General features: G+C 36.2%; 1 protein-coding gene across 1 annotated transcript in view; it reads left to right on the forward strand.

Annotated features, from left to right (window-relative positions):
* TPP2 (tripeptidyl peptidase 2) overlaps positions 1-19,597 on the forward strand; it is a gene marked incomplete at both ends in the record, with an annotated part of 47,455 nt that overhangs the window by 21,130 nt on the left and 6,728 nt on the right. The window contains 11 exons of the mRNA XM_079549493.1: positions 82-198; positions 1,776-1,876; positions 3,080-3,176; positions 3,428-3,565; positions 4,934-5,178; positions 5,376-5,454; positions 7,419-7,457; positions 14,378-14,529; positions 14,641-14,737; positions 15,681-15,811; positions 17,085-17,292. Of these exons, the coding sequence (XP_079405619.1) occupies positions 82-198; positions 1,776-1,876; positions 3,080-3,176; positions 3,428-3,565; positions 4,934-5,178; positions 5,376-5,454; positions 7,419-7,457; positions 14,378-14,529; positions 14,641-14,737; positions 15,681-15,811; positions 17,085-17,292 (1,404 nt within the window). The remainder of the gene's footprint in view (positions 1-81; positions 199-1,775; positions 1,877-3,079; positions 3,177-3,427; positions 3,566-4,933; positions 5,179-5,375; positions 5,455-7,418; positions 7,458-14,377; positions 14,530-14,640; positions 14,738-15,680; positions 15,812-17,084; positions 17,293-19,597) is intronic.

The raw sequence follows: 19,597 nt of genomic DNA on the forward strand, positions 1-19,597 counted from the left end.
TGGCTTTGAGTTGAGAAAGGCAGGGCTAAATAGAAAGAGGAGATGAGAGTTTGTGTCTAACTTTGCATTTTTATTATTCAGGCTGGAAAAACAATTGAATTTTGTGTTGCTCGTTGGTGGGCAAGCCTTAGCGACGTTAGCATTAATTACACAGTTTCTTTTCATGGTGTACTTTGTGCTACTCCTCAGCTAAACATGGTAAGTCTTCCAGTCTGTTTATCTAGAATCATTCTGAAGTTCTCTGACATCTCAGATTTAAAAAAAAAAAAAAAAAAAAAAAAAGTGTTCTCTGTTCTTTTCTGTACTCGAGTAGACAAAAAGCATGGTTATACCTGAGTTGTTTGTGTTTTCCGTTAAAAATAGGTAAATAGAAACTTAGTCCTGCACAAATCCCATTAGTTTTGAATTTTCTATGCCTTTCATTATGAATCAGCAAGGGAAAAATGAGCAGAAAAAAAAATACCCATGACACCAGTAGAAAGGGCATATTGAAAGATTCACATTGTAACTATTGTGAGTTTTTGTGTGAAGAAACTTTGCTGAAACACAATACTCCAAATAGCATTTTCTGAATAAAATGTTACTAAAATTTACTTCATTCTGTTCAGTCTTTTGTTGAGATGTGCTGATTTTGGTTTGAGATTCATTGTTTAGGTCAGTTGAAGGCATGATGGATAGCCAGCATCATGACTGCTGAGGCTCTGTGATACCAAAGGACTGGGAAGTTACTAAAAACATTAGTATCTTATTTACAGTACTGTGCTTTGCTGCAGTGTTCTTTGCTGTCCTGTGCAACCTGCCTTGGATTGATTTTTTTTTTTTTTTTTTTTTTTTTTTTTTTTTTTTTGCCAGCTCTTTTTCAAGGGCTGAGGTGGTTCTGCAGGATGCAGTACCATACTGATTTCTCCTTGCTCCTCCTTTTTTTTTTTTTTTTTTTTTTTTTGTTCTGGCCCTTAGCTGAAAAAAAAAAAAATTGCAGTTGAATGTGTTCAGGCTCTAAGAGCTGAATAACCTGGGGGAAAAGGGAAAGGGTATGTTGTGCTAAGGAACCAGCTCTTGAATCAGTAAGGCAGGGGGAAGAAGCGTTGGTGTTGTGCATGGCAGCCTCTACTGAAGTGGGTTCAAGCCACACCAGAGGTGTCAGATGAACTGAAAAGTGAGGAGTTAAAAATGAGATAATGCATTTTTACCCTTTCTTAAACATTTTAAAATTTAATAAATTTTATTTTAATAAAGCTGATATACTCGTGGCTTTGTCATGAAATACTGCTAGAAAAAGCAGACTTCCAAAATCACTTAAAACATTGCTAAATTTTGTGTGTAGTGTTTCTTTCGTTAACATAAACTATTCTGTAATAACAATCCTATGCAGAAACACTATAAAATACTTGATTTAAGATTCTAAATGAAAAACGCTTGCATTTATTGAATTACATATTCATAGGAAACATATGCCCTATGTGTGATTTATACAGTTCTGTACAAATTCCTTAAATTATTAATACTGGATAGTCTTGGAAAAATAAATACAAGTGAGACTTCTGGCCGTATCAGTAACTTTTCTTGCTTTTATTGTAGTTTTCTTCTTGTTGTTTCAAGTCCCAGTATGTCTGCCTTCTTCAAGTAGAGATAAATTTGTGATGCTTTGAAACTCACAGTATTACTTCTAGTATGGATATAGTTACAGCTGTTATATTTATGAGGGATAAATCAGATGGTCCGTGTCTGATGTTACAAATGCATAAAAGCATAAGTGTTATGTGTTCTCTCTTCAGCATGCTTCAGAAGGAATTGTACGGTTTGATGTTCAGTCCATGTTGAAGTATGAGGATATTGCTCCATGCATAAACCTGAAAAGCTGGATTCAAACTCTCAGGTACTGTTTCTGAGGAGCTGTATGGCAAAAGTGAGGGAACTATTAGTGTGTGTCTAAAATGGCCACAAATGAACAGTGAAATCTAGGGTAACAAAAGTATTTTCTTGTAAAACTTTATGTGGGTTTGGAGGCATGAATTTAGAAACCCTGTTAAATTTGTTAGCATTTTATTTTTTAGTTCCGTTTAGCTTTGACAGAATTGGACAATTATTGTGACTTCTTCCATATAAATTTTTCTTAATCTAAATTTGAAAGGAAGAAAAAAAATACAGAAACTTCTCAGTGCTTCCAAAGGAGGCAGCTGTAAAAAGGCATTTTAATATCTAAAGAAATAAATTCTACGGAGTTATTTAGTGTCATCTTTTTTTTTTTTTTTCTTTTTTTCCTTTGAAGCAGCTGCCTCAGATCCTGCCTAATTTTCACCTGGAAACATTATTTTCTCTCTTTTGCATGGTTGGAAATGTTTTACTGTAAAATCTGATACTGTGTTTGGTGTGGAAAGTTGTATTTCTTCTGTTGTCAGTTGTGTCTGTTTGACACATGCTGGCATGGAGGAAAAATTACTTATCAATGCAGTAGTCACTAACATTGGTAGTTCCAGGAGGGGAAAGAGATGCCATGCACTTTAAGCAGTACTTCTAAGGTTTTGGCCAGACAGTTTCTCAATGGTCAGTAATCTGATGTTTTCCATATTCTGGACCCTGTAGTGGTAAGCTTGGACTCTGAGAGTTCATGTTTCTGAGTTTTACATAGGCAGTACACATTAAAATTGCTCCTTTGTGGTATTACTCCAATGTCTCTTACAAATTCTCTTCTAACGTGAATTTCTATAGCAAACAGTTATCAACTGTGTAGTCTGCCCTCTAGTTACTATGCCAGTAACCAGTCTGTGACTGAAAGTGCTGATTGAAGCACAGATGAGAAGGCAACTTAATTTATTATTAGGAAAAAAATTACTTTACTTTGTTTTTCCCTTTTTTTTTAAATGGCTTTTAGTTTTGAGCTCAGATGTGCTGAGTTCTTGTTTTGCCAGTGTCCGTAACATTGCTAAACATTTTTTGAACCATCATTCATTTTAACTGAAAATTTTAGTGTTGTATTCAGATGTATTCTTTAAGCAGAAAGATTCTGAAGCACAAGTTTTGACAGCAGATACGTGTTTCTTAGCAGTGCCTTCTTCGTTTGTTTTTATTTTAACTGCAGACCAGTGAGTGCTAAAATAAAACCTTTGGGATCCAGAGATATTTTACCAAATAACCGTCAACTGTATGAGATGATTTTGACCTACAACTTCCATCAGGTAGAGTTTATGCTTGTTTTTTGTAAGTCATTGATAAATATAGCCTGTTTTTTAAAAAACAAGTTTTAACTTTACCTTTCTGTCAGAAACAAGTGTTTTAGATTCTCAACTTTCAGAATTCTCATCTGGTTCTCTTTAGGAGCTACTGTGATTTCAAATGGCTTCAGGTCAAATTTTTTCTTTAATGTGTGTAAGACTTATACTTGTTTCATTCAACAGTGGCTGAAATGTTTTGAACTTTCTTTTAATAGCCTAAGAGTGGAGAAGTAACTCCAAGCTGCCCACTTCTCTGTGAATTATTGTATGAATCTGAATTTGATAGCCAACTGTGGATTATTTTTGACCAAAACAAAAGACAAATGGGGTCAGGAGATGCCTATCCACATCAGGTACAGAGTACTGTATTTATTATATCTTCTGATTTCTGCACATTGTGAAACTTGGAGTTTTTCCCTTTCCATGCATGCTGTCACCTCCTAACAGACCCTGATATATAGGCACAGTGCCATCTTGTGAAGAGATGAGGAAGAAGTACAGTCACACCTTTCAGTGAGAATACATTTGAATGAAAAGAATAATAATTGACTGATTTGTTTCTGTGAACTTTCTGAGTTTGATTTACTTTTCCAAGAAAAGGCTAAGAGCTCTGGTATGTTTTATTTCTACAAAAAACAGTTAACTCATGATCTCTTGCATTTTTGATGGGGCTTCTCAAGAAATGAACTGAAGCTCAGTTGCCTTTAGTGACGACTTGTTTGTTTTATGAAGATGATACCATAAACTTTTCTGTTTATGTAAAAGCATATATTGTTTTTTTCTGTAGTCTGATAGCTCAATTGCTGTTTCATTCACAAAGACTTATCTATGCGGTTTGTCTTTAAGCAGCCTTCTAAATGCTAGAACTCAGTTACTTCCTGTTGCTGTCTTTCAAAGTGAGTTTCAAAGGAAGGATTGATCATTCTGGAAGCATATGAAAGATAACTTCTGGAGCATGTCTTGAAAAGTACCAAAGTAGTCTGTGACTTGCACCTGGTGCTCCACCGCACTGCATTTCTGATGTTCTGCATCATAGAACAATTCCAAAGCAATTCAAAATTTTCTAATCCAGGAAGTTGTATCAACAGGAAGCATGATTCTAATACAGAAGAAGGAGATTCTGGGAGAAGGGTAGTCCTTAATTAACCCCTCTCAGAACTACCTTTTTGGATTATAGCAACAGTACCAGAAACATCCTAAAGTGAACCTAGCATACTGCTACTCAGAATATCTTTGTGGTGCCTTTTTAAGTTGGTAAAAATTAAAGAACATTTTCATAACTAAAAATCCATGTTTTTTTTTTTTTTTTCATTGCTTTGTAAATAAATGTCATCCGTCTATTCCTAATGGCAGGTACAGAAAGCTTTGTGCAATCATGTCAAAGAGTTGCCAGTTCTTTAAAGCACGACCTTCAACTCTGCAGTGTGAAACTGCTAGAACAATAGAAAATGTACTGTCATCTTAACCACTGAACACCTGAAGTTCACAGTAAACAGAATACTTGTTAAGACAGACCTGCCAGAAGTTTTGTACTGAACATTTAACAAGATGTCTGATTTCTGTTTGAGCAGTTAGTACAGTGTTAGAAAGGGAACGAATTATGTCAGCCTATTTTGTGGTCTTAAAATGATGAATTATTTTCAGTTGATCAAAAATGTGTTTAGCTGTTAAATACTGTGAAGTATTTAATCTTGACATTTACAAGTGCTTCTTTCTTTCAGTATTCTGTGAAACTGGAAAAAGGAGATTACACTATTCGGTTACAAATTCGTCATGAACAGAACAGTGAGCTGGACCGCATCAAAGACCTTCCATTTATTGTTTCACACAGGTTGTCTAGTACCTTGAGCTTAGATATTTATGAAAACCATAGTCTTGCTCTCTTAGGAAAGAAGAAATCCAACAGTTTGACATTACCACCAAAACACAGTCAGCCATTCTTCGTTACATCTCTGCCTGATGACAAGTAAGTTTCTGAAGTCCTGTTTTCTCAACTACATCTAACCACCACTTCTGCACCTAAATAAAATCATGCTTTGTTTGATAGCGTCTACCTGTTTCGCTTGCTATTCTTATATTTTTCTCACACTGTTCAAATTATTGTAGTCCAAACAGAACATTACTGAACCTAGTTCTAACGCCGAGTCTTCTTTCACTGAATAGAATACCAAAAGGAGCAGGACCAGGATGTTATCTTGCAGGAGCTCTTACACTGTCTAAAACAGAACTTGGAAAGAAAGCTGTGAGTATCTTTAATGGATGGGTGATAGCTTCTTTTTTGGAAATTTCTGAAGCGGGTAAATAGCATGCCAAGGAAACACACTGTATGTTATGTTTTTAGTACTGTGAAGACCACCACCTCTAGTGACATAACGCATTTTTGAAGCAGTTGTTTCATTATAAAGTCAAAGTAACTTCTTAATTCTATTATCATCTTAAAATTTCAAATGTAATGGCACCTTCTGAATTTTGAATTCTAATTCCTTGTTTCTGAATCCTTATTTCTAGAAGAAACTGCTTTTTTTTTTTTGGCGTGGCAGCCTATGAAAGCGACTTTGTTAAAATGCCTTATGTGGTGTCATTTTTTGAATGAAAACTATATGCATATGTGTTTTGTGCACGTTGGTTCTCCAGTAAGCAACTATACTCTTCCCTGCATGCATACAGTTTGCAGAAAAAAAAAAATCCAAGTCCTTCTTTAACACCTACATGTTATTTTTACAGAGAAGTTGTTTTGTTGTCTCGAATACTTAAGCAGATATTTTTACCTACTGCAGACTGATGTTGTCAGCCACTAATATGACTGTATGCTCCAACAGAATGCCATAAGATCTCTATGTTGTGGTGGGAAAAAAAGCTATGTGGTATTTTTGCTCATGGTGTAGTATCCTATAAAAGCTACTTGCTAACTTGAATGAATCTGTAGTGCAGCAGTGCTTACAAGTAACCAGTTTACTCATCTGTGTATCTTGTGATTCCTTTAGCTATTCAGATATTTTTAAATAGTTGGCAAAGAAAAGAATGCACTTAGAGCAGTGCTGGTGATTGATGGTTAGTATTTAGAAGTAATCCCTGTTCATGTATCACTAAATGTGACTGATTAACTTAGATAGAACTACAGTGTGTTGGTGTTTTGTTTTGTTTTTTTTTTTTTAAAGGAAGGAAGTCTCTGTGAGGAGGTTGACACATACCTTTAGATCTTGTTGAGTTGACAGGGGTAGTTCATTCAGTCTAATGTGTTGCTGGTAGAACTTCTGAAGAAAATTGCACATATTAATCTCATGTGTAACTACAAGTTAGATAATATCTACCAAGAGTATTAATGAATGAATGAGGGGTAGAAAAAATAAAAAAGGTAGCTAAGCTCTTTAAACTGTGAAGGTTTAGATATATTTGTGGTTCCTGCGAATTTGCAAACATACTTCCTTTGAATTCATGATAAATCCATTGTAACAATGTAGTATACTTGACTCAACCTGAATTGTGCATTTTCTTGAACTGTTGGTTTTAGTTCTTATTTTATAACTAGATTAAGTGATTATATACAAGGATTTCTGGGCTGGCAAGTAGGAGGTAATAAGTGTTGCCTGTTGAATTTCATTTCTTGATGAAATGGTTCTTTCTTTATGTATTCTTGGTGAAGAATACATAAGAACTTACATTCAGAGAATTCTAGCTGAGGCCTGTTGTATATCATATTCTAAGACTTAAATGTTCGTATTTCACTGAAGAAATGATGATATCAAATAATATCAACTTATTTCCATTGCCTTTAGTGGATCTCAGTATGTAATAGCAAACAAAAGAATGAGTAGTCAGGGGAGTTATCTCTAGTTCAGCAAGTGTGTGCAATTTCAGGGAAATGTCTTCTGTACGTTTCCTAGAAAATGGAACAATGCCACTAAACAGTTAACACCTCAAATCTGTGCTTTGGAAAATGAATTTCTGTAATGTCATTAATGTAAGCTAAGTGGTTAACAACACTTGCTTGTCTTACAGGAATAAAGAACTACATACAATAATGTACTGTTTTATTAATTTTAAAGTGAAAGAGCATGCTTTAAGAGCGTGTTTGGTCATAGATGTGACTCTCTAACAGTTTAAAAATAAGTAGGTTGAAAACGTAACCATAATTGTACAGAGAAGGTGTCTCCATCCTGTGTGGTGTGTGCATGTTTTCTTACAGTATGTTATTCTAACTCCCAGGGGCAGTCTGCAGCAAAGCGACAAGGAAAATTTAAAAAGGTACTGAATGTTAGTTTTTGACAAAGATATCTATATATCTATATAAGTCTTTTTGCATATGACTTAAAGAATTTGCCTGCCAGTATTGATTTTTAATTTGTCTCCCTCATTACCTCCTTAGTCCTGGGTTATTTGCTTTAGCACTGTAAATGCATCTCACTGTAACTGAGAGGCACGTCAGCATCTGAATATTTCTGCAATAAGTGCCATAAAAATGCATGTGATTAGTGGTCTGTAACTTTCTGTGAGATACACAGGCATCTTCAGTGTTTCTAGTGAAGATTTTCTGTGGCAAGTGTTTCTACCCATTGTGTTCTGCCTGCAGATTAGGAATTGAATACAGACCTACACTTGACATACTATTGGATACCAGACTGCATACCAGAACAACTGTCTGCTTATGAGGGCTTTGTTGCAGTTGTGTAAAAAAAAAAAAGTAAAAATCCTAAAAAGCAGCTTTTGTAGTGAGGATGACCTTGATTGAGAAGTATCTCAATTCAAATATATTTATTCAGTTATTCAAATATAACTTGCTATAGGCTAGAGTATATACAGTGGTGTAGGAGGTGGTAGAACTGGGGGGGAGAGAAGGGGGAGAAGAACATGTGGCATATATAAGATGCATTTTGGGGAGTGGGACAAAGCAAGTGACTAAGTGATGTTCAGTCTTGCACTTTCTCATACTTTCAATGGTAGTCTCTCAGCAGACAGAGACTTGTCTTTTTTTTTTTTCTTTATAAGGTTTGTTTTAACAGGCTACCTCTATAGGGCTGCTGTTTGTGGGGAGAGGTTTGTGATTCTCTTTATTTCTTGTTTTGTTCTTCTGAAGCTATAAGGCTATTCTCATTCCCTTGTTTTCAAGGTACTGTTTTCTGGAACAGCATCCAAATTAGTTAGGATTCTTATTAGAAATAGGGCATGAGAGCTGTGAATGCCATAGCTGATGGCAGTAATCTGCTTGGTTTGGGTGTTTGTTTTTTTTTGTTGTTGTTGGTTTCTTTAAATGAGCTGGTAACTAGGCCTGCTAATTTAACTTGGTATTGGTGTAATAACTGTGTGTGATTAGACTTCAGAAAGATTTTAATTTAATTAACTTGCTGCAATTTTATTTTCATAATTTGACTGAAAATTATGCAGATCACTTTTTGGAAAGGTGTTTTAAAAATCCTTCTGAATGTATGATTTCCAGTGGGTAGGATATAAAGTCCTTATTAAGTCGATCTGTAATAAGGGAGTTAATCTCCAATCATAATGTAAAGTAACAAAACAAACTAAAAGTTGCACGTTATGCTATTTTTTTTTCTTTTAGAACAGATTTGTGTTCATACCTGAGCAGTATATAAGCCAAAATGAAAGCTGTTCCTTTTCTGGGTACTTCCTATTATTTACAAGATGTATCTGCACACTAATAGTGGATACATGAAATTCACTGTATTTCACCGCATTGATCCACAATAGCTTCATTAATGAACAGCTTTTTCCAAGAGTACGGGTCTGTGGGCATCCTTCTGGGCAAGTTTCATATGTTTACCCTGCCCTGTCACTCTGAGTCTCCCATAGTGCAGATACATATTTTTTTTCCATGCTCAAAAACTTGTTACTGTATTTCTTTTGTAGCCTGGTCAGTCAAAAGGGCATACGTAGATTTTTATTTTATTTTTTGCAGAGGTAAGTCCAGGACCAACTTATAGGATTAGCAGTGTTTGTTTTAGTTTTATGGATAAGTTTGTTTTGATACTAGTGACTAGTCTACAGACTAGTGTTTTGCGTGTTTTGTGTGTTGTTTCTTGGTGGGGTTTTTTGGGGGGGGAGTGGTAGGGTAGAGAGGAGGTATGGAGAAGGGCAATGTTAGCTTGCCCCTGTATGCTCAACATTGCCAATAATCCAGGATGACTGTTTCTTGCAGAAACAGTCTTTATTCTATTTTGTATGAAAGCAACTTCAGGCTGTGCCAGGAAATGGCACCCTGCTTTTTTCAAAGAAGGCAGTTAATTCTTTTGTAACTGGACAAAAAGACAGTAGGTTCTTTCCACAGTATAAGCAAGAGTCTTTGTCTTACTGGAAGTGTAGCCCAGAAGCATTCACCTAATCCTTAATTTTCTGTTTCAAAAGTGGTGCCATGGGACTTAATTTTATCTGAACACAAAAATAAAAACCCTTAGGCATGGGTTTTTATGAAATGTCTTCCTGTCTTCAGTATGTCTAGACCTTAAAAACAAAAAAACCCTTTCTCTTTGACTACTGATCACTTGATAAGCATAAAGTTCAGAATTCAGTGATGTTTTTCTTGGAACTCTCGATTTCCACTGAAGTAGGAAGAACTGTGTTGTATTGGCACTGAAGCTGACTTATCCTTGGTTTGCATTGTGTAAGCACATGCTAAACAGCCGTGTTTAAAAAATAATAATAATGAAAAATTTGGTTCTTTATACATTTCTTCTTTCACAAACTACCTTTTGTTATATGGTTACAATCTGACTTTCAACTTGTCTGCAGCTTTTGTTTTTAATATAGGATGGAAATGGTACTAGTGTCTGGTCTATAAGATACAATTCTGTTACTTTACATAATGCAGATTTTAAGCAGCAGTGTACAGAGTGATTTGGGTTGGAGGGAAGCATAATGTCATCTGATTCTAAGTGAAGTGCCAGGGACACTTTCCACTGGATCAGGCTGGCCAGGACCTCATCCAGCATGACCTTGAACATTTCCATGGATGGAGCATCTGCAACGTCTCTGGGCAACTTGTTCCAGTTCATCACCACTCTCTGAGAAAAATTTTTTCCCCCTTAGATCTGATCTAAATCTCCTTTTGTTTATTTATTTACTTGACTATAAAACTGGATGCCTTGTCCTGCCATTTCAGTCCCAAATAAAGAGTCTTTCCTGATCTCTTCTGCAGGCCTCAGTGAGGTCTTCCTGGAGCTTTCTCTTCTCCAGGCTGGACAAGCTCAGCTCCCTTGGCCTTTAGTCATAGGAGAGGTGTTCCAGCCCTCTGATCACCTTTGTGGTCCTCTTTTGGACCTACTCAAAAACACCTGTGCATCCTTCTTATGCTGTAGGTCCCCAGGCATGGATGCAGTACTCCAGACAGGGCCTTACAAGGGCAGAGTAGGGGGGACAACCATCTCCCTCTCCTTGCCTGCCTGAGAGGTAGAGAATTCGTGCATTTCTCCCTAGCTTGCCGTTATTTCCTATGCAGATATTAACAAAGAATAGTAGAAGTGTTACAAATACAATCCTGAAGTGAATCGTAAGAGTAAATGTGTCAGATTACTTCCTTTCAGCTTTAAACATTATGCTTGTCTATCCAGCTTTCAATAATACAATGAAGTGTGCCTGCCCAATTTGTTTAAGTCTCGCTTGTGAGTTTCATTTTCAGTTAAATAAAATGATTGCCATAAAAACAATGGTATACAAATTATCTGAATCTTAAAGTAGATACAAATTCCTTAGACACATTCAGCTGTGTGTATGTAGACGTGCATGGCATTTATCAAATGGAAAATAAAACAAAAGATGATTTTCTTCAAGGAGGTTTTAGTTATGATGTGCAAAGCCTTGAAGTGAAAATATTTTTTAAATGGAATTTCCATATAAAGTTCCAGATGTTGAAACATCAGACATAAGTATAAATAAAAATACTTAAATGAAATTGGTAACTATTAATATAGGTCCTGTGAGGGCATTGTACATATTGTATATGTACAAGTTATAGTTCAAGTTAAAAGTAAACCATCTGAGGCTTACCAAATTGTACAGAGAGTATACTGACCAAAGTGCATACCATGTATACTTCCAAAGTTTTTAATACTGCTTAAGTTTTTTAGAGGATAAACAAAGGGCAGCTTTCACATTAATTTGTACGTTGCCTTGAAGTAATCCTTTCAAGGTATAATATTCTTGTTTGCTGCCATTCAGTTTGTAGCTCTTGTGTGACATATTGTAGTGAAGCTGCTTTAGCAGGGGGGTTGCAGTCTTGATGATCTATTGAGGTCTCTTCCAATGCCTGTGGTTCTGTGATTCATAAGGAGCTACCTTCTTTCTCCTTTAATCTCCAGTAAGAGTTTCTCTGAAGGCAACAACATTGTCATTCTGGGATGTTCTGGTAACTGGAGGGGGATGCAGAGCTTTGAGTAATGCTAGTGTTTGCTCATAGAATAGAGATAAGAGAATGCGGATGCTTTCAGTCTATCTTATGCCTATCATGTTTTATTAGACAATATTTACCCTTTGAAATGCGTTTGATTTCTGCAGAGAAGCATGCATATTTTTCTGTAAACTCTTGAAAAAGGTACCAAGAGATGAGACCTACTGTGTTCCTTTCAGTGGTCAAGCTTGTAGTGTTTGTAGAATCTCGTGAGACCAAAAACAGCTGGCTGAGAGCAGTGATTTTTTTACTGCCTTTTTGATGGCTCAGTGATGCACAAGGGCTGCTCTGAAAGTAGTGCCTCCTATTTTATTATGTTGGCCCATGAAGTCAGAGGAAAATGGTTGGTGATATGGCAATAGAGGCTGAACCTTCCATCACTATTCCATTCCGTTTTGTTGCCATGCAGCCAATGGTAGCAGAAGGACATTCTGACAAAGTGGTGTCTGACATCGAAGTGCATGTGAAGAAAAGGGATGTCGTTGTATTCCTTCAGAATGGAAAAAATGTGCCCACTGACATTCATCAATGCTTGCAGGATGTTTATGGAGACTGAACAGTGAATGTGAGCACAGTGAGGTGGTGGCTGCTGCTTTTCAGCAGTGGCGGCGGTGGGTTATTTCTTCTGGTACAGATTGTTATTGCTCTTATTTATTGCTGGCAAAAATGCTGAACTAATGGTGATGAATACATTGAAAAATAATGTTTTGTAGCTGAGAATTTGTTCTATCAAATAGTGCTATCGTGTTCTTTGTATCTGATGTAGTTTCCATGGAAATAAATAGGAGGGATTACTTTCAGAGTGACCTACATTGAATTAGTTGCTTAAATGAAAATGTTCATTCTTATAACTAGGATTTTGCTAATGTAATTACACTTGATTTAAAACCTTAAACCAGCCTTTTGATATAGACAAGGCTTGAGAATGCTCTGAGCATTTGAATAGATAACCTCAAACTTTTTCAGCTAAGTGGAGTAGAGGAGGCCCCTAAGTAAGGAAATCCTGAAATATTAGAATACTTCCAGGCAAACAGATTTCTTTCTCAGGCAAGTGTTAGTAGAACGTGTTTCATTAAACACTGCAAACTAGTGATTCAGATTTTCTTACTGGACTAACTTCTTAGGCATCTTAAAATGTTTGGTTTGCTTTAAGGTACTAGGTTATTAGTTTCTACCTTTCTAATTACTGTAGTCAGCCCCAGCACCTTGTTCCTGACTTCTGTATCCTCCTCTGCATGAGTTTGCCTTTGTGAATTGTTTTGTTGTGCTTTGGTCTAAGTATTGCTGAAGTCTTGTTTAGGTGTGTGTACGTAGGTCATGCACTTCATACTGGTGTAGGGTAATTCCTATGAAAACTATAACGTATAGTAGTGCTCCAAACAACCTTTAAAAATATATCTGTAAATGTCACTTCTGTAGTTCAACCTTTAACTGCATGATAAGTAGCAGGAATAATTGTCGGAAGGGAATATTTAATGTCATTTTGCCTTAGACATACTGAAAACTATGCTGGTTACTTAGCAAGCTGCTGATCTGATAAACTGTCATTTGAAATAAAATTGTTCTGCCCACCATTCTTGAATAGATCCAGAAGTGTAATGTTAAAGTCCATTATTCCAAAGTTATGAGTAGTCATTTATTGTGGTCACCTTTCTGTTTAAATGATTGAAATATATTGTGCACAAGATTGCATTTCATTATGCAGTGCTGATTTCATTTATATATTCACACAAGTCTGTTTCAGGGTAATTGGTCTGAATAACTAAATAGCCAGAGCAGTTGATCAGGCAACACAACAGTTTACATGATATTTCCACAGGATAACTGTATTTGAAGTATTTAAATTGAAGTAATCTTCTTTGTGAAGTATTTTAAATAGAGAATAGCTGTGTATGTGCCTTCGGCGTTCAGTTTGTAGTGTTGTTTTTGTGTTTGTTTTTTTTTTTTTAATTTTAAGGCATCAATAAAAACAACAAAATAACCTCCCCCAGCAGCTGTAATGTCTTAGAGAGAAAGACTGAAGTCTAATATTGTCTTATTTGAAAACTTACACATAAGTTATCTCAGGATTGGCTTTCAGAGCATAGTGTTAGGTTAGTTAGCTTTTTAACATGAAGATCTTGTAGCTGATTCTCTTGTGCTGATTGTTGAGTAGCATGAACTCAAGCTGTAGTATTTCAGTGCCAGCATTTAGAGTTTTCACAGTAGTAAATAAGTTATCTTCCAGCTATTTTGAACACAAATACAGGTGAAACTGGGACTTCTGTAGCAGCAAGCTAGGACATAGGTGACCATCAGTGCAGTAGCTAATTAAGGAACGCTCATTCAGGAGAGATAAACTTGTTTATTGGATGATGCAATTCATGTGTATATCATTGTAGTATTTCTAGAGTTCAGTTATCTTCATTTGTTTGTTTATTGTCAGATTTGTAGGATAGGATCTCTGACTTCTTTACCTTTTAACCAAGCTGTTTGCTCTCCTTAAAAACAAAAACAAAAAAGCCACTGCTGTTTCCCTAATTAATATTAATTAAAATTATCTGAGTACACAAAAGTCAACTTGTTCAGTTTTAAGCTTAGTCTTGTACCAAGTGTGCTATTTTATTTGCACCTTTATATCGCTTGAAAAAAAAGTAGTTCTTAGAGAGTAATAATACTTTTTTGTTCTTGGAGTTCCTATTCAGTGTATGTGTAGCTCAGAGTAGTTGCTTGCTGTGATTTATTTAGCTTTTGTATCCCCCTCAGTATGTGCCTCTTCTCCCACTTCCAGGATGTCCTTACAGTTCACTATCATCTGATACCATCACCATCCAAGAGTAAAAATGGCAGCAAAGAAAAAGAAAGAGAACAGGAAAAAGAAAAAGATGTAAAAGAAGAATTTGCTGAAGCTTTACGAGATCTAAAAATACAATGGATGACCAAGTATGTCTGCTGTCATTACTACAGAACCTTGAAGCAGCTATACAAAAGAAACTAGGAAAAACATTGCTTTGAACTTCAGAATCTGTATTTTCATGTTCTCCTCTCTTCTAGGCTGGATACCCCTGATGTGTACAACGAGTTGAAAGAAGCCTTTCCTAATCATCTTCCACTATATGTTGCTAGACTTCATCAACTGGATTCTGAAAAGGTTATTTAATGTTTTAAAACTTTGTCTCACTGCATTTATTTAGCCTAAACAACTGAATCCTTATACATGTTTGGCCTTGAATTGATTACCATAGCTGTACTCAGTGCAATAAAGCAGGAATTCCTGATTAGATTAGATTGACAGTGATATGAGCTAACTGAACATGAATTACCTTATCCTGCAATAGAATGAAAGAAGGTGTGCCTTCATATAGGATGCTGGCTTCTCATCTGTTTCTTGTTCAGCTAAACCTATTGCTTTAGGCTACAAAATGTTATTCTGATGGTATCTGAGCAGAGCACATTTAACATTTTGCTCCTCTTATGAACTGATGTCATAGCAGAATTGCCCAGACAAGCGAGGACAGTAACCCTTTGAAATAATACAGCTTTATTTACCATCTGTCATCCTCAAAAATGAGAACTGCAAACTGTTACACAGAAGTGTCTGTGTGCCTGGGTTATTTCTGTTCATCTTAATGATGGACACCTTCATGTGTATGTCAGTAGTTTTAATTTTTTTTCTGTTTGATTCTGATTTCGCATTTCAGTCAGAAGTGAATAACTGCTTTTTATTATTAACTGCATTATTCCTTGAGAAATCATCAGTTTGTTCTGGAAGGTGTTTTATTCCTGTAAAATCTGCATCTGTGTGTGTGTGTGTGTGTGTGTGTGTGTGTGTGTGTGTGTGTGTGTTCACTTTTTTTTTTTTTTTTTTTTTTTACAGTCTTGAGTGAAATGTAGTGTGTACGTGGGGTATCTTGATAATGCAGGCTTACCATCAGGTTTTTCCATGCGAGAAGTTGGAGAAGGTGTAGAAAAGAGCATATTGAATCACTTCACCTTATTCCTGCATGCCTTTGCAATTATCCTGGTGGTAATAAAATCAGCAATCAAGTAGCATGATTTCATATCACTAAATACATTTCTTCCCCTTCTTTTAGGAACGTATGAAAAGACTTGATGAAATTGTTGAAGCCGCGAATACCGTAATCTCTCATATTGATCAAACAGCATTAGCAGTTTATTTTGCTATGAAGACTGATCCCAGACCTGATGCAACTACTATAAAAAAGTACCTAACCAGTAAATAATTTTCTTGCATCCTATTTTTGTAATCTCTGTACTTTCTCTGCTTATAAGAATTGGAATGACTGTAATTGTTTTGAATGGCTTGTCTTATTGTTTTAAGCACAGACGATTTCAAGCTTGTTTGCAGGATTTTGTTCCTTACTGTATTTCAGGAATACAGGAACACTGAAGTCTGCAGTGGGTTGTCTAGAAATGATAAATAAAGTAGGGGTTCTTTCAGGATGTAAATGAATCTGAAAAAATGGGATACTAAGGTTGTATCAAACTTAATGTCACTTCAGAGGAAACCATTACAACCTTGTTGTAGAGGCTTGTGTTTGGAACGCTAACTTCCTTTTCATAATACTTTGCAACCTTTTGTAACTGGGTTAGAAGCTAAAATTGATAGCAGTCTTAGAAGTAACTGCTTGCCAAAAATCTCATTTGTTTAAGATACAATGACCATAATTCTGCTTCTGAGTATTTTTGAGAAATTTTTTTTTTCCTGTGTTACTTTTTGCTTTTAGATATGTTTCCCTGAGTTATCAGTATTCATCCCTAGGAACACAGTGTGTTCAAATTGATACCCTAATCCAGAGAATTATTGTGGTGTGGTTTTAGTCACAAATATAAGAGCTACAGATTTGAAGATTAGAGCCTTAGAAGGGGAGATTGAACGCTTATTTGTTATGTTAGATAATATACCAGATTTCAGTTGTAAAAGTAGTCTAGCTTTCCTGAATCAGTGTGTGTAATTCTAGAGTCACTGACGTAAAAACAAAGTTATGCTATAATAAATTTCATTCAAAACATTTCTTGGTAAGTTGAACCATTAGATCATGTGATTGAATCTAACATCTGAAACTAAACACCAGATGTAATGGTGCTTTAAATGGGTACAATTCCCTTGAAGTCAGCAGAATTGTATCTGCTCATGTTAGTGCTGGATTTGACTCCGCTTGTAATGCCAAGAGCTGTAAAGCTTTATTTCTAGATGCTGGCTTACCCAGTTTTAAAATCCTGAGCTGCCCTTGCCGTAAGACACCAAAGATGTTTCAAACTGAGGAGAACAATCGAGTTTTTGTAATGTATAGTATGTCTCAGAAATATATTTTTTTTCTCAGTTAGTTTTATTTGTAGTAAATAGCCCTGATTTTAAGAAGATGTTTGTGCTTATTTTCAATCTGCGTGCTAACTGCTGATTGTCAGTACTGACTCTGTTCTTAATGATGTGTCTATGAAAAGTCCTTAATCTTTTTCTTGCTGTTTTTTTCTAGTGAAATGGAAAAACAGAAGACTACTTTAGTGGATGCACTTTGTCGAAAAGGAAGCGCGCTGGCTGACCAGCTTCTTCATCTGCAGACCCAAGATGGGGCTGCTTCCAGTGATGCTGAAGGCAAAGATGAGGATCATGAGAGTTGCTCAGAAGCCTTGACAGAGACGTTCTGGGAAACAACAAAATGGACTGATCTGTTTGACAGCAAGGTAAGAGTGCAGAGCAGACTTCCTTTTGCATATTGTATTTTTTATGCTCCTCTTGGAATTATGCACCACCTCTGCGTGCACATGTATGTTCCTCCCTTCTGCGTGTTCATGCTGTCCCCATAAGTTGTGCTTCCTTAGTGACCTTTTTCCATAGAGATTTTGCAAATCTGTGGTAAGCACATCTCTCTGTATATTAACATAGGGTTAAAAGGAAGGGTATAGTGTACCAGATTTCCTTTAAAAAGGTGCTTGCTTCATTGAATTGCCTCTCTCTGTACCTTTCAGGCAGTGTTTTTGGTTAACTTGCTAGCTGCTGTAGCTGTATGCAGAAGTACAAACAGCTGCTCTGTTTAGTCCTCCATTGTGTTGCTTATTCTACAAAACAGACAGCAGAAGTTTTGTGTTTTGCTGTCAGTAATGTCTATAGAAGTAAAATAAATTCTTGGAAATGTTTACACTGAAAAATTTATTAGCAGAAAACTTCCTGTTATTTTAAGTTTACTAAGACTGGAACTAAGTTTGTCTCTCTGTTTGAAACAGCTATTCCAGAAGAAAAATATTACTTGAGACATTTTACTTGTGTATACTAATTCACTGATTTTTGACTTTTTAATGGTTGAGTTACTGTGTATTATTTAATTATCTGCTGTGTGTAACTCTACATATGGCTTTGGAAGACAAAAGAGGCGTTTATTTCTATTTCAGTTAAGCTGCCAAAGCTGCACTTCAGATAGTTACAAAAGAAAATAATAAAATGTTATTAATTTCTTGACAATAAATAGTCTTCCTGGTAAGAGCTTGTGCTTTTGCTGGAGGTTTGAACAAGAAGGTTGAAAGGTCGATGGTAGCTGCTCTCACTTCTTGTAGTGCATGTATTCACATACATCTTTTAAGCATTTTTCTTCTGTTCTTAGTCTGATTGTAGTATCCCATGGTAGCAGATTGTGCTTTAATCATACTATGTAGGACAGGATGTTCTTGCTGCTTATCTGTAACTACAATACTAGTAGTAATGAACCCTGTTCTACTTTAATCTTTTGATTATAAACATGATGTTCATGTTTTCAGTGGGGAAAAACTATCAGCACAGCTGTCCTACTGGAAGTGTATCAAGAAGAGAGCTCTGGGTCTGGAATGAGCAACTGTGGTTTGATTTGGGCAGATTAGGGATCTAAACTTCTCTTGGATCCAAGCATGGGACCTATCTGTGTGCAATTCAGGTTTTCTTCTGAAAATGGATGCCTCTGTATTGTTAAATAAGTAACTAAAAGGCCAACACTGTTGTGGCGTTTCATGTGGAAGTGAGTTCCATTGTGGTTATTCAGCGTGTTGTTTGCTTTCTTTCTTGGAATTACTAGTAAAGCGTATCTAAAGTGATTAGGAATACTACTTTTAGTGCAGAACTGTTGTGGAATGCTCTGGGTATTTTAGACCAATGGCTTCTGAAAATTCTGAGTCATCCTAAAAATTCCTGAGATATGTCATTGTCCCATGCTTTTTCTGTCCTGTACCCATATCTATCCTCACTTATTCAGCCCCACCTGGCCCACTTGCAGTTTGTCATTTTTGGTCTCTTGCTGCTGAACAAGTTGCTCTGTATCAGTATAGCAGTGATGAGTAATGTGAATAATATTACAAGGGCCACAAAAATTGTTGTATCTGTCATATGAGGAAATGTTGAGACTGTTTAGCCAGTAAAGAGAAAGCTTAGGTAGATGTTGTGAATAATGTGGGATGGAGGCAGGGGGTAAAAAGAAGATGCATCCAGGCTCTTCACAGTGATCCCAGAGGCAGGGCAGGAGGCAGCAGAGACAAACCATAGGAGTGAGTATGTAAGCAAAAGGAAAGTCTTTTTGCTGTAGAAGTGATCCAGCACTAGAATGAGTTACCCAGATAGGTGTTGAAATCTCAATCTTTGAGTTGTTTCAGTCATAGTTTGGCAAGTAGCCTAGATAGCCTGTTAGTTCCTGCAGTGCTTTTCTTTCTGCTTTCTGCATTCTGCATACTTGTTGGCTGGTCAGCAATTATGCGGTGATAATTTTGCTATCAATTTAATCTTTCAAAAGACCATGTCATGGATATATATTCTCATCTTCCCAATGGTACTGTTCAGCAGTTATAACCCCTACAGATTAAATACAAAAAACTTGAAGGGAAAGAAATAAGAATACTTCAAGCAGTATCATCACGTATGTATGTTTATTGGAACAGACTTAGCTTTTCACATTTTTACTTCTGTTTTCTCTTTCTGGAAACTCTGCAAGGAATGAGGAGTGAAAATAGCGTGACTTCAGGTCTTTGTGTG

Source organism: Tetrao urogallus (genome assembly GCF_951394365.1).
Source record: "Tetrao urogallus genome assembly, chromosome: 1".
NCBI classification, from domain to species: Eukaryota; Metazoa; Chordata; class Aves; order Galliformes; family Phasianidae; genus Tetrao; species Tetrao urogallus.